General features: G+C 38.4%; 2 protein-coding genes across 3 annotated transcripts in view; one reads left to right on the top strand and one right to left on the bottom strand.

The window, feature by feature from the left end:
• The window catches only part of cher (filamin A protein cher), a 90,992-nt gene extending 80,428 nt beyond the window's left edge, over positions 1 to 10,564 (bottom strand). For both annotated transcript variants that reach the window (XM_090175848.1, XM_090175859.1), the window contains exons 1-3: positions 10,461 to 10,564; positions 8,926 to 9,082; positions 8,573 to 8,827 (exon numbers count right to left, since the gene is read on the bottom strand). In XM_090175848.1, the coding sequence (XP_090031974.1) occupies positions 8,573 to 8,827; positions 8,926 to 9,010 (340 nt within the window). In that variant the 5' untranslated portion in view covers positions 9,011 to 9,082; positions 10,461 to 10,564. The remainder of the gene's footprint in view (positions 1 to 8,572; positions 8,828 to 8,925; positions 9,083 to 10,460) is intronic.
• Positions 10,565 to 13,284: 2,720 nt separating this feature from the next.
• LOC149961211 (ubiquitin-like protein 4A) lies at positions 13,285 to 14,795 on the top strand. The gene is made up of 4 exons (XM_090175953.1): positions 13,285 to 13,461; positions 13,614 to 13,719; positions 13,780 to 13,970; positions 14,035 to 14,795. Exons 1-4 carry the CDS (start codon positions 13,414 to 13,416, stop codon positions 14,143 to 14,145), a joined length of 456 nt encoding a protein of 151 aa, XP_090032079.1. The 5' UTR covers positions 13,285 to 13,413; the 3' UTR covers positions 14,146 to 14,795.
• The last annotated feature ends 242 nt before the right edge of the window (positions 14,796 to 15,037 follow it).

Genomic DNA, 15,037 nt, shown 5'->3' with positions numbered 1-15,037 from the left:
TCAAATAAATTAAAAAATACATTGGATTTAAATCACCATTTATATAAAATGATTTTAAAAAATACACATGATTTAAATCACCATTTATATGAAATGATTTTAGAAAATTCACTTCATTTAAATCACCATTGAACCATTTAAAATGATTTTAAAAATTCATTTGATTTAAATCACGATTTAACCATTTAAAACAATTTTAAAAATACATTTTATTTAAATCACGACTTAACCATTTAAAATGATTTAAAAAATTTATTTGATTTAAATCACCATTTAACCATTTAAAATGATTTTAAAAAATACACTTGATTTAAATCACCATTTAACCATTTAAAATTATTTTAAGAACTTCGTTTGATTTAAATCACCATTTCAACATTTAAAATGATTTTAAAAAATACATTCGATTTAAATAACGATTTAAAATACTTAAATTAAACTAAGCCTACGAAAGTACACGACTCCTAGTTGGATACTACTCTCGTAAAAGACACTGCAGTTATATTAGAAATTGCGACGATAAAACCGTACCAAATACAATATATCATTAGCCATAAAATTAATCAACAGCGCCCCTTATAATTAGGCAACCCAGCTACACGCGTAGGCAAGGCAACTATGAAGTTTACGATTTCCAGGTTTATCCAATTATTATAACGAGACAGAAACAACAAATACATAATTCACTAAAACATATCTCCCCTTAAAAGGCGTGCTTAACTTTTATCGGCAAAGTCTATTAATAAATTAAATATCACCATATTTATCACGACCGTTTTCGTCATGAAAACGTAAATCGAATTGTAAATTGAAGTAGTTTCGGAGACTACCATTTGGATAAATAATAAACTAAAACAATCCTCTATAAAGCCCGCTTTGGCTCGAAGGGAATAGAATAGTCGAGACGAAAATCGATGGCGAAGTTTAACCGACACCTCTTTACCCGAAATAGACGCTAACTTTACCCCCTGGAGACCCGACTTGGAACTACTGAGTTTACATCTTAAGACTTCTTTTTCCCCAGTGAAGGAGGAGGCGGGACGCCAGAAAGAGAAAAACCAAAGGGGGAGGATAGGGGGGGGGAAGACTGATAAAACGAAAAAATAAAAATAAAAAATCAAAGCACCAAAAACCGTTATAGGACTTTGAAAGAATGGGAAGCCGCGAAATTTTGATCCGGTGATTTTCCATCGGCGGCGTTGAACCAAAATTTATCGGCGGCGTCGGCGTGGCGTTTATATGACGCGATCGGCGGCGGCGTTGAACCAATTAATAAGGCGGCGCGGCGTTTATATGACGCGATCGGCGGCGGAGTTGAACCAATTAATAAGGCGGCGCGGCGTTTATATGACGCGATCGGCGGCGGAGTTGAACCAATTATTAAGGCGGCGCGGCGTTTATATGACGCGATCGGCGGCGGAGTTGAACCAATTATTAAGGCGGCGCGGCGTTTATATGACGCGATCGGCGGCGGCGTTGAACCAATTATTAAGGCGGCGCGGCGTTTATATGACGCGATCGGCGGCGGCGTTGAACCAATTAATAAGGCGGCGCGGCGTTTATATGACGCGATCGGCGGCGGCGTTGAACCAATTATTAAGGCGGCGCGGCGTTTATATGACGCGATCGGCGGCGGCGTTGAACCAATTATTAAGGCGGCGCGGCGTTTATATGACGCGATCGGCGGCGGCGTTGAACCAATTAATAAGGCGGCGCGGCGTTTATATGACGCGATCGGCGGCGGAGTTGAACCAATTATTAAGGCGGCGCGGCGTTTATATGACGCGATCGGCGGCGGCGTTGAACCAATTATTAAGGCGGCGCGGCGTTTATATGACGCGATCGGCGGCGGCGTTGAACCAATTAATAAGGCGGCGCGGCGTTTATATGACGCGATCGGCGGCGGCGTTGAACCAATTATTAAGGCGGCGCGGCGTTTATATGACGCGATCGGCGGCGGCGTTGAACCAATTATTAAGGCGGCGCGGCGTTTATATGACGCGATCGGCGGCGGAGTTGAACCAATTAATAAGGCGGCGCGGCGTTTATATGACGCGATCGGCGGCGGAGTTGAACCAATTATTAAGGCGGCGCGGCGTTTATATGACGCGATCGGCGGCGGCGTTGAACCAATTAATAAGGCGGCGCGGCGTTTATATGACGCGATCGGCGGCGGAGTTGAACCAATTAATAAGGCGGCGCGGCGTTTATATGACGCGATCGGCGGCGGAGTTGAACCAATTATTAAGGCGGCGCGGCGTTTATATGACGCGATCGGCGGCGGCGTTGAACCAATTATTAAGGCGGCGCGGCGTTTATATGACGCGATCGGCGGCGGAGTTGAACCAATTAATAAGGCGGCGCGGCGTTTATATGACGCGATCGGCGGCGGAGTTGAACCAATTAATAAGGCGGCGCGGCGTTTATATGACGCGATCGGCGGCGGAGTTGAACCAATTATTAAGGCGGCGCGGCGTTTATATGACGCGATCGGCGGCGGCGTTGAACCAATTAATAAGGCGGCGCGGCGTTTATATGACGCGATCGGCGGCGGCGTTGAACCAATTATTAAGGCGGCGCGGCGTTTATATGACGCGATCGGCGGCGGCGTTGAACCAATTATTAAGGCGGCGCGGCGTTTATATGACGCGATCGGCGGCGGCGTTGAACCAATTAATAAGGCGGCGCGGCGTTTATATGACGCGATCGGCGGCGGAGTTGAACCAATTATTAAGGCGGCGCGGCGTTTATATGACGCGATCGGCGGCGGCGTTGAACCAATTATTAAGGCGGCGCGGCGTTTATATGACGCGATCGGCGGCGGCGTTGAACCAATTAATAAGGCGGCGCGGCGTTTATATGACGCGATCGGCGGCGGCGTTGAACCAATTATTAAGGCGGCGCGGCGTTTATATGACGCGATCGGCGGCGGCGTTGAACCAATTATTAAGGCGGCGCGGCGTTTATATGACGCGATCGGCGGCGGAGTTGAACCAATTAATAAGGCGGCGCGGCGTTTATATGACGCGATCGGCGGCGGAGTTGAACCAATTATTAAGGCGGCGCGGCGTTTATATGACGCGATCGGCGGCGGCGTTGAACCAATTAATAAGGCGGCGCGGCGTTTATATGACGCGATCGGCGGCGGAGTTGAACCAATTAATAAGGCGGCGCGGCGTTTATATGACGCGATCGGCGGCGGAGTTGAACCAATTATTAAGGCGGCGCGGCGTTTATATGACGCGATCGGCGGCGGCGTTGAACCAATTATTAAGGCGGCGCGGCGTTTATATGACGCGATCGGCGGCGGAGTTGAACCAATTAATAAGGCGGCGCGGCGTTTATATGACGCGATCGGCGGCGGAGTTGAACCAATTAATAAGGCGGCGCGGCGTTTATATGACGCGATCGGCGGCGGAGTTGAACCAATTATTAAGGCGGCGCGGCGTTTATATGACGCGATCGGCGGCGGCGTTGAACCAATTAATAAGGCGGCGCGGCGTTTATATGACGCGATCGGCGGCGGAGTTGAACCAATTAATAAGGCGGCGCGGCGTTTATATGACGCGATCGGCGGCGGAGTTGAACCAATTATTAAGGCGGCGCGGCGTTTATATGACGCGATCGGCGGCGGCGTTGAACCAATTATTAAGGCGGCGCGGCGTTTATATGACGCGATCGGCGGCGGCGTTGAACCAATTATTAAGGCGGCGCGGCGTTTATATGACGCGATCGGCGGCGGCGTTGAACCAATTAATAAGGCGGCGCGGCGTTTATATGACGCGATCGGCGGCGGCGTTGAACCAATTATTAAGGCGGCGCGGCGTTTATATGACGCGATCGGCGGCGGAGTTGAACCAATTAATAAGGCGGCGCGGCGTTTATATGACGCGATCGGCGGCGGAGTTGAACCAATTAATAAGGCGGCGCGGCGTTTATATGACGCGATCGGCGGCGGAGTTGAACCAATTATTAAGGCGGCGCGGCGTTTATATGACGCGATCGGCGGCGGCGTTGAACCAATTATTAAGGCGGCGCGGCGTTTATATGACGCGATCGGCGGCGGCGTTGAACCAATTATTAAGGCGGCGCGGCGTTTATATGACGCGATCGGCGGCGGCGTTAAACCAAATTTTATATTATAAACCATCGGCGGCGCGCCATTCAAAAACTTTCGGCGGCGCAAAAAACGATCGGCGTCGGGAAGATAGCAGCGAATTCCCGGTAGAGAAATAAAACGATAAAAAACTGAAGGAAATTTTTATTAACGTTGATTGCGTTAATTAGACGCTGGCTTCATTATTTTACCGTTGGGGTTGTTTTTTTGGCGCGTTCAATTCCGAGCCTAGACCATTAAAAATGCATCAGACTGGCGAATTTGGTGTAGAGTCTAACGAGATTCTAGAAGCGGGGTAGAAATATATACAGGGATGGTGATGTAATTTAACAAAAATGCAAACTGTTAGCTTTTCTCTCGAGAATTTGTTTATTTTACTGATTTAGTAAAGGGGTTTTTTCACCGCTACCCAGTGTCGAGCCCTTTAAGTGTTTATGCGGTTTGATAGTGTTAAAATATGAATGAAGGGGGTTATGCTTTTTAACGAATGCGACCTAATTTCAATTAAAGGGAGTGTATAAATGCAGGGCTCCCAGTCATTTTTTTTAAATATTATAAGAATTATAGGAAATTTCATTGAAAATATAGGAATGCATAGGAACATTTTTAGCCAAAAAATAGGAATTTATAGGAACATTTTTAGCCAAATAATAGGAATTTATAGGAATTTTTAAAATTATAGGAATTTCTGGATGTAGCTATAGAAAAACTAGAAAATTTCGAAAAAATAGGAATTTATAGGAACAATTTTGAGAAAATAGGAAATTATAGGAGCATATTGAAATTATAGGAATTTATAGGAATTATAGGAACTCTGGGAGCCCTGTAAATGTGGGTGGAAATTATTTTTTGAGGGAAAGACAGACATAGTTGGCGATATACGAAAGCCGGTATTACGGTTTAAATTGGCCTTAAAACAAGGCTGTCAGGTTTAAATCAATCAGTGATATAAATCAAGTGATTTTGTTTACAAAAATCATTGATTTAAATCACATATACTATGTACGCAAGTAGGTTCTTTAGAAATTTCAATTCAGAGAAACTCAATTAAATTTTATTATTATTAATTCAATTTAATAAAGATTAATTTAAACTATAGTTAAAGCTAGGCTAATAATAATAATCACCTTAGGCCCAAGTCATCAAGCGACTTAAAGTTATAGCCGCACTCAAATTATTAATCAATTTGTCAAGAAAAACGGGTATAAAACTTTAGAAAAAGTCATTAAAAATCAAAAAAATTATTAAAATCAATAAAAATCCGATTTAAATCAAAACGTTTTTTTTTAAATCAAAAACCCTGCCCTGGAATTTATTTAACTTTAAGGAATTTTGGGCAAAATTAGGGCAATAATAGCTTAAACTAATATAATAATAAATTAAGGTGGGAAATATTAGTCTAAACTAATATAATAGTAAATTAAGGTGGGAAATATTAGTCTAAACTAATATAATAGTAAATTAAGGTGGGAAATATTAGTTTAAACTAATATAATAATAAATTAAGGTGGGCAATATTAGTTTAAACTAATATAATAATAAATTAAGGTGGGCAATACTAGTTTAAACTAATATAATAATAAATTAAGGTGGGCAATACTAGTTTAAACTAATATAACAATAAATTAAGGTGGGCAATATTAGTTTAAACTAATATAATAATAAATTAAGGTGGGCAATACTAGTTTAAACTAATATAATAATAAATTAAGGTGGGCAATACTAATTTAAACTAATATAATAATAAATTAAGGTGGGCAATACTAATTTAAACTAATATAATAATAAATTAAGGGGGGCAATATTAGTTTAAACTAATAAATAATAAATAAAATAATGAAGAATAAAAAATATGAGCGTTTTAGGAAACCAAACTATTAGCGTTTTAAAGGGAATACGAAATAAATCAAAAACTCCTCTGCTTTCACGCGCTAAAACTTGTTTCTAACGTAACTAGCGCCAATCAACCACAGCTTCTGTTAAACCTGTTGGCAAAAATGTTCATATCGTTGTTTCATACTCCTTTTAAGCCGTTTGTGAAAAATTACTCAGATTTGGGAAGATACCAGTTACGTAGCCAGGATTTTGGTTTAGGGGGGCACACAATAGTTGATTTTATAAAATATAAAGTGGTCTTGCCCAACTTGTTTAAATGCTGCTCTTACGTCACAAGACACAGCTTTATTAGAATATTCTTCGCGAGAGCTATTTGCACGCGCTCTAGAGAAACCGACTGTAGCGCGCGCTCGTAGGCTTGTGAAAGTTAGAGACTGTGCCGTAAGAGCCACATGTAAACAAGAAGGCCACGTTACTTTATAAAAATAACTATTTCATTAAAACATAAGTAACATAATAACAATAAGTATGACAATTAAGGAGATTTACAACCCAACTGATTTTCATAGCTATTGCGTAATCAAGATGTTTTCTCAGCACAGAGCCCTCTAGCGTCTAAAATACGCGAGACTTCCGCTAAACCGAAATATCTGGTTTCCGATAGATAGGCGGAATACTAGGCTAAAATGATAAAAATTAAAAAAAGTTTTTTTCGGCGCCACGAGCTCGTGTTTTTTTATCACGCGTGATTCGCACGCGGGCTTCGAAACAAAGCCAAAGCCCCTCGCGACTCCAGAACGTGCTCTCGGATATTAGGCTTACATTTTTATCAAAACGTAGTCATCCAAAACGGTAAATCGCGAGTCCAAGTCACAGCTTGAAGAGAGTATCAGTGCCGAAAAAAAGTTCGGTTGGAAAATTAGCATTAAAGCAATAGGAAGTGTCATACTTATTGTTATTATGTTACTTATGATTAAAATAATATAAATCGCTACGTGGCTAAGGACTGACAACTCAACGCGAATTGTCAACAATCTTTGGAACCGGCAAATAAATGGGGCAACCTTTTTGACAGGTAGATCAGTCAAGGTTTATCGAAAATTGAAAGGCTTACAACAATAAAATAATGAATTATTGAAGCTAAACGTAAAATTGACTGTTGTAAGCCATCATTTCGTTTGTGATTTAAAAGCGTTTTTATCGCCATCACAGTAACCTGGCAGTAATTTTGCAAAGGACATACTATTAATAACATAAATCGTTGAGTGTCGTACTTATAACTATAATGTTACTTATGCCTTTATATAATAATATAATATAATATAATATAATATATTTATAACTTTTACACACAATCAGGTAGATAATATTGTGCGAGTCGTTTTGAACATGGAAAGATGAAATAACATATCAACATAAGACATAAGTAAATAATATAGCTCTTACTACAGAAGTATCCATCTTATTAAAACGTGGTAAGATGAAATAACATATCAACAGAAGTAAATGATGTAGTTCTTAATACAGAAGTATTCATCTTATTAAAACGTGGAAAGGTGAAATAACATATCAACAGAAGTAAATGATATAGCTCTTACTACAGAAGTATCCATTTTTTTAAATACGATATTACGAAATAAAAAATAGTGAATTATAAATAAATAAAAATACCAAGTTTCTGAAATTATTTCATCAGGAAAATATAAATTCATATATACCTACGCAACATAAATACATTTTCAGTCGCGATACGGTGTATAAAAACTATAAATCCGCGATTTATCGGGAAAATAACTCCCATTGAAAACTACCTCGAACCTACTTAGTTACACGTTTAATTTCAATTACTTCTCTCGTAAGTAAACATTATAAGCTTCTGATATTAATGAATTTTGGATTGTAATTGTCGATAGCATACTTATATGCCTTCATTTTTATAAAATCTATTTTCATTCGCCAAATCCGTAACACCATCTAATCTTACAGCGTTAAATTACCCTTACGGTGTTTTAAAAAGACAATTTTAAGCGATACAAATCAATCGTTATCAGAAATTAATTAGGCTTAGGAAACGAGTATTTAACGGTTAATTACTAAATCGGTTCGATAAAAACCAACTGGCGCTTTCTATAAAAGAACCAGAAAGAAAAATAACTTCGGAAAAACCAGGAAAAAAACGAACCCTCCTACAATCTAATAAACCCCAGAAAGAGGGGGGAAAATCTAAGATAGAAAATTGGCTTTCTTCTAAGGTCTGCCAGGTTAAGCGGACGTTTCGACCGTACCTGCACCGCATAGTCAAGTACGCTAGCTTCATCCCGAATTCCAGGTACATAACCAGGATATGGATTTAGTGTTTCGAGCTAAGCGAAAGGGCCTTTTACGTTTGACAGGATGGGCTGGGTCTTACGCGAAACTACAGCCACTACAATTTTACGCCGTACTTTTTTATATTTATCTCTAGCGAAATTGTGAAAAAAAACGAGTGCCTATGGACGCGGTAATTTGCATACGAAAGGTGAACCGCTATTTGTATATTACCCTTTCGCCGATTTCGCGCGCCTTTCATTGCGGGAGGGAAAAAATGTTTTAACGGAGAACGCGAAAAAATGGACTTACCGATATTGACGATTTTGATGCCTTCGTCTTCTTTCAAGAATTTCAAACACACGGAGACGTTTTCCAGTTTTTGAGATCGAAAGGTGGGCCTTTTGTTATGCTTGGACATACGCTTGCCCGAAAGCACCTCAATCAGAGCTATCAGACGCAAACCATCCTCCAGGTCGGTCTCGAGGCTGTTTAACTGTTTGCTGACCGTTTTCAGGTGCTCGTTGGCCCATCTTGTGAAGGTATTCTGTTGAATACGCTTCCATACTGCGTAAAAAAAAATAAGCCAAGGGTTAAAGTTTTATCAACCGCAAAACTGCGCGCAAAAACCGCGATTTATGTAATAAAAATCTAATAATACGAACTCGCATCGTCCGCTAATTCCCTCTCCATTTGATCTTCGTCCTCCTCTTTCCCGGCCGTAGCCTGTTTTGAACTGTTCGTCTGCATTTTTTCGATCGATGAAATCCCGCCCTTTCCGCAAGAATGGAAATACCGGTTGGTAGGTTCGCTACTCGCAACCTGTAAAAGGAATAGAAGACAACTTTCAAGTTGACTTTATACGTATAAAAATAATTCGAATCGTAAATAATCGATAATATTTAGCGACTAAAATCGCGTGATATTTATTATTGTTAGGTAAAGGGGACCTAAACCTCGGTCGACGTCTAAAAATAGACGCAAAATTTGACATTTGAAACGTGTCTGTCAAAATCTGGTTGAAGTCGCCTCCGCTAGATGGGGCCCGTTTAGTATATAAAAAGACGCGAAATAGCTAGTCGTTAGCCGGACGTGTAGAAAAAAGTTTTCAAAAATGATTTCTTTTTCAAGAATTAAATGCCTCTTCGATGTAATTAAAGGGAGTCTAACCACGTTTTTGCCAAAGATTAACCCGTACGTGTACAGAATTTCATATTATACATAAAAATACAAAATATTATTTTCAATTAAATTAAAATAAAATACTTTTAAAGAACACTTGAATGACTGCATATCTAAAAATAAGTAAATTCGACCTCTAGAAAACTTTAACATTACTGTCAGTATACAGTCCGATATTAACCATTATTCGCTAGTTCTTGGTATGTTAAATCCCAAAAACCAAACGCAAAATCGTATTATTTTAGTAATAGTAATTATTTTTACCTACACTGTTTGAATAGCGGAGATTTTAGTCGTGAGCAGCTCAACTGACAATCAAAAAGACGTAATGCATTCCAAATTCGGATAACGGGAATATTTTATACTGTTTATCTCCTTAAACACTTACATAACTTTTCAAAACCGGAATGCGTGAATATTTCATACTCCTTTCTTGGAGATGAAAGTCAAAAGAAGCGTTATTTTTTTCTTATCTTCGTGCAAAAGTTATAAAGTATAAATTCGTGGAATACAAAATACGCTTGCCGACTTATAAATATCGAGAACAAACCTTATTTGGTTTCAGAAACAAATTTCTAACAGCTTAGTTGGCCTACATTTCAGGAAGTTATAAAACCGTTTTGACAGCCCTAACCACCCCACCCCCGCGTACGAAAACAAAAAGGAAATTATTTAATTTACACTGCAATAAAAAGTTTTATAGTTTCTACGAAATTATTTCAATTAAAAGATGAAATTACGTAACGGGTATTTAGATAATATTAATAGAGGTTATTTAAATATTTAAATAACAGTCTTTAGTCAAAATTAAATTAACTTAACTGTAAATATACCATATGACTGAGATAAAATTAATTTTAATTTAAACTAATAAGGTTCAAAATTGAACACCAAAATTACGTAATTACTTAAAAAATTAAAGAAGTTAAAAGCGTAACCAGTATTACTAAAACCACATCACGATTAATACAGTTAATTTATAATTTAAAGTAAACAATTAGCTTGGAAAAATCTTTACCTTAGAACCAAGTTTCTGTCCACAAAATCCTTGGCGTTAGGTCGAAAAGAGAACCCAACAACTAGATGCCTAACTATAGCAAAAGTTTCTTTAGGATTATTCACCTATTCCCGAAATATCATCCCCGCGAAATGAACCAATGACTCTTCTTTAAATACGGTGACGTAACGAAAAGTCAGGCTGCGATTGGACGAGGGGTCCGGTGTCTAAATTTAGTTCACTTCTTGGCTTGCCGGCACGCGTTCGCAACGTATTTCTCGGGTTTTAAAATGTGTCTGTGACTGTAAGATGCTGCTCCTCTGCGGGGAGCAGAAAAAGATGTTGTTGTGGGAGGATGGAGAGAGAGAGAGACAGGGATGCTCAGAGGCTGGAAAAGACCCCACGGGGGTGGGTAGGATACGGGGGCGATGCTGGCATTTTTTCGCCAAGGCCTATTTTGGCTGCTCGTCTTTTCCCTCTCGCTTTGATGCGAACAATTTGGGCTTATACCAAGGCACTGTTAACCCAGTAAAAACAATCAGAATTTGTTGAATAGAATCTTTCACACCGTTCGTAATATGCCTGAGGTTTATAAAAACCTTTTTTTGTTATTTCTTTGTACTTTTTTGCCGAGGCCTTGGGGGTTAGATAAATTTTCTTCTCTTATTTTCAAAATCTGCCTTTTAAATCTAAATGGTTGTGAAAAAAAGGGGGTAACTAGGCCCAGGGAGTCAATTTTAACGAAAACTGCCAAAAATTCCTGATGACATGGCAGTAAGTTTAAACTTCCCTTAATTCTCTTCGCGTTAAAAAAAATAAAATATATTTTCTCTTTCGGTTAGCGTCGAAAGTAATTTATTGTTAGGGCCGATTCGAGAGGTTCCCTACACACGGCACAATATACGGGAACGAAAATATATATCATATCAGGAAGCTATATACGCGTAAACTTGGAATGTCTAGCGATCCATTGGTAACGTGCTACGAAAGCGGCAAGAGAAACAGGCGGGGCCTATGCCACGTCGAATCGACGACGTCACGCGTTTTTTTCGAAATCATTGGCTCGCCGCCGTCGCTAAGAAACCGCGCCGCGGAAAGAAAATGAATTTAACAAATCGCGGTTAGTTCTTACACTTAAGATCTAGTAGAAATTGTCACGATTTTCGGAAAACTGGTCTAATTCCGTGTAAAATTGGCTATTTAGATGGTCGAAGAAGCGCTAAGGAGGTAAATGAACTTGTATTCGAGACAAGGCTTAATGTCGACTACGCGCCGAGTTTGGCTTAACGCGTCCCGAGCGAAATCGTGTCTGTAAACCACGCCCGTTTTCTACGAGAATCATCAGGGCTACCAGTATTCCTTAGACATTCCAAGTGTGTACATATATAGTTTCCTGATCATCTATATTAAGAAGACATATTGTTGTGTCTCCAGTCCTGAGAGAGAAAGACGTCGCGGTCTTGGAGATATATTTTTATCGTCGTAGACCATTAATATCTAGTGATAAGTTGGCGAGGAGGGCGAGAGTTCAAAATAAAGAGGAGCCCCTTATTTCCTTCGTCTAGAAGCGATGTTGCTATTTTATCGGGCTAAGAAGGTCAGGGTTGCTTAGGAAGATGTTACGCTTTTAAGGGACGTTTTAAGCGATAGATAGTAAAAGGTTTGGGAAATAAAATCTTCGCGAAGAGTTTAGCGTGAATAACAAAAATTATTTGATCCCAGCCATCTGGCGATTGGAGGCGTTCAGCCAACTTAAACAAGATAGTTTTAACGGTTACGCCGCGATGGAGATCAACGCAAATACAGCTTTAAAACCATCTGACAGACTTATTTGTTAAAGAGATTATGCTCTTGTTTAGTGATGTGATTGTATCTAACGTTATTGCATTAGAGAACTCAAGTTACATAAGAATATGAGATTCTAACAACCCACCGTCGCATAGTTTGTAGCGAAAGTTTATCTGCTTTTAAGATTTTTCGTTACACTCATACCGGAGATCGCCATCTATGTTTAAGTTTTGTAACTAAAAAGTAAACGAACTTTCGCCACTAAATATACGAAGGTGGTACGCTAGCCTAATGCTATTCGCGACCGAAAACTATCGCCACGCCCCTTTTGGTTCACCATTGAAACCTAGATAGGTAGCGCCTTAAACAGACGCTATCAGTTTTTCTTCGTTATTGGTATATTTGACTTCATAAATAATGATGATGCTTTCATTTAAATATAATTTTTACATCGTTTGCTTATATTTTGATAAGTTTATTAAAAAAAACGGTTCTTACGACTTTTTAATTTTACTGTAGCAGATGCTAGATCATATTAGGTGCTACCTCGGAGAATAAACGCCGTTACGCAACCTTTATTTTGCGAATTGACGGCTTTTAAAATTCATTTTGCGCGTGAAAATGCATCTACATGTTATGGTCAAAAAAGCACGCAAAGAAGGCTGTGTGCCCAAGACATGTATCTGTAGTGTCGCGCGCTAAAACGTCGTTTCAAAATCCGTCAATTGCCCCCATATTCTGATTTCTAATACTTTCCATTTTAAAACCAAAAATATAACCAACACTCTTTTGTAGGGAAAACTAAGGGCCGCATTTTGATTGATTTAAAGATAAATGTATGAAAGTATCGCAAATATTTTTGGCATATACTTGATTTCCTTTTGAATCTTCAATCCCGATCAAACCTTTCCCTCAGATCTGTTGTTAATTTTGCGAAAATCCGTAATACGTTGCCTCCGTTATTTATCATTAAATAGGTTTCGGTCTCGAATTTAAAAAAAAAAATAAGTTCCCTTTTCTATTTTAGACGATAGGAGTACGAGTAGCGTTTTACGTAACTCAAAATGGACTCTCATTTCTAGAAAAGCGACTAAACAATATATCCGATGTGGCAGTTACGCTTAAAGCACCCGAATTAATTTGTCGTTTCTTAGTTAATTTCGTAATTAACTTACAGCAAACAAGCATGATAATCACGGTCAAAATTCTCCAAGGAAAAGAATGTTCCTTAGAGGTATAAATGAAAAACAAACCATTAAGCCTAATTGTTTAACTCTAAGCCTAGGACCACGTCAAATAAGTTTCGCTTAATTTGCATACATTGAAATCAAAAATAGCACTAATCTATTACGTTTCACTTAAATGATCCATCATTAATGCTTTTAGGTGTCCACGAGCTCTCTGATCAGCAGTATAAAGCAGCAAGTAGCTACGGAGCTTGATATTCCTGTTGATCAGCAAAGGCTTGTGTTCAAAGGAAAAACCCTAGCTGGTAAAAACTGCGAAAGATACAAAAGTTAAATGTTTAGCTTAAAACTAATGTTTTTCATAGATGGTCAATGTTTAAGAGATTATAATATAGTGGATGGAAACAAACTTCATTTATTCTTACGAAAGAATGAAGAACCAACAGACACACCCGAAGCTACCCCCACTACAGTACTTTGGGATCAACTACAAAAAACATTGGAGAAATATTATACCCCAGAGAATACACGAAAAATTCTAGAGGATTTTAAAAAGGTTAAAATTCTAAAATTACATATATTAGAAGCGCAAAACTTAATTTTTCTTACTCTATTAATAGAATTTTGATCACACGTACAAGAATTTGAGTTTGGATGACTTAGAAAGACTCGCTGTTTATAATCTAGATGGAACTGTATGTAATGGTGAACAGGGAAAAGAACAGTGCTAAAAATGTGCAAAAGTGGTACTTTTTTTTAAGAAAAGGGGATTTAGTGTACTACCCTCGTACGCGAAAATATTTAATAAAATATGTTAGGAGAGAATAAAAACACACTTTACACGCGTAAGCTTGAAGTCCTTCAAACTTTCTTAAATTTAAATAAACCATTACCCAAGAGTCAATTTGAAGTTTCAAAGACATCAAGCCCGCTTTTCATTGTATAAATAAAAAAAATCATTTCAAAAGTTTTGTTTTAAAAATGGATAAAAGTACTTTTTGTTTTTTTTTAGACTTGCTGGTTTACGGAAATAAAAACTTTGATAAATTTAATTTAAACATATAACTACCATATCTGACTGTAATACCACCAATAAGTTATAAAATCTTGTAAATTTAAAAGCGAACTTTTTTTGGGGAAAACTTCTCAAATAAAAACCCTGAAAAATACTAAGAAGAGCATGGCGCCATTTTAATGTTGCATTTTTAAAAAAATTAATGAAAACTACCTAGATTAATTTGGTATCCCCATTTTCTATCCAGATTAAATCTAGTAGGTGAAATATTACATTAAAATAGCCATTATCGATTAAAGTTCATAGACTATTTTTAATATCATTATTTGGCTGTATCCTAAGACAAAAATTGACTCAGTATGCAATCATAATCATTATTATAATAATTTAAGTGTTGTTTTTGTCCTGGTCCGTATAAAGAAGTAAATGTTTTTCACCCAAAAATATTGTTGATACTTATTTCGGGATCACTTTGCGAGTGTTAATTTATGCCTATAAATCTTCAAAATATTTGGTATCAAGTTTTAAAATATTCAGTTTGTCACGCGAGACCATACTAGGTCCGATGAAAATCATCTTGAGTCGTCTTCAAAAAGTCTCGCGTAGTC

The sequence above is a fragment of the Leiobunum rupestre genome, chromosome 1, assembly GCF_980474605.1.
Source record: "Leiobunum rupestre chromosome 1, qqLeiRupe1.1.hap1, whole genome shotgun sequence".
In the NCBI taxonomy this organism is placed as follows: domain Eukaryota; kingdom Metazoa; phylum Arthropoda; class Arachnida; order Opiliones; family Sclerosomatidae; genus Leiobunum; species Leiobunum rupestre.
The sequence above is the reverse complement of the archived record's forward strand: the minus strand, read 5'-3'. Positions and strand labels throughout refer to the sequence as shown.

Bases quoted from the DNA above. Each gene is read 5' to 3' on its own strand.
- LOC149961211 (XM_090175953.1), top strand. From the start codon at position 13,414: ATGATAATCACGGTCAAAATTCTCCAAGGAAAAGAATGTTCCTTAGAG. The intron at 13,462-13,613 runs GTATAAATGAAA...TAATGCTTTTAG, and splicing joins GAAAAGAATGTTCCTTAGAG to GTGTCCACGAGCTCTCTGAT. The intron at 13,720-13,779 runs GTAAAAACTGCG...TGTTTTTCATAG, and splicing joins CAAAGGAAAAACCCTAGCTG to ATGGTCAATGTTTAAGAGAT.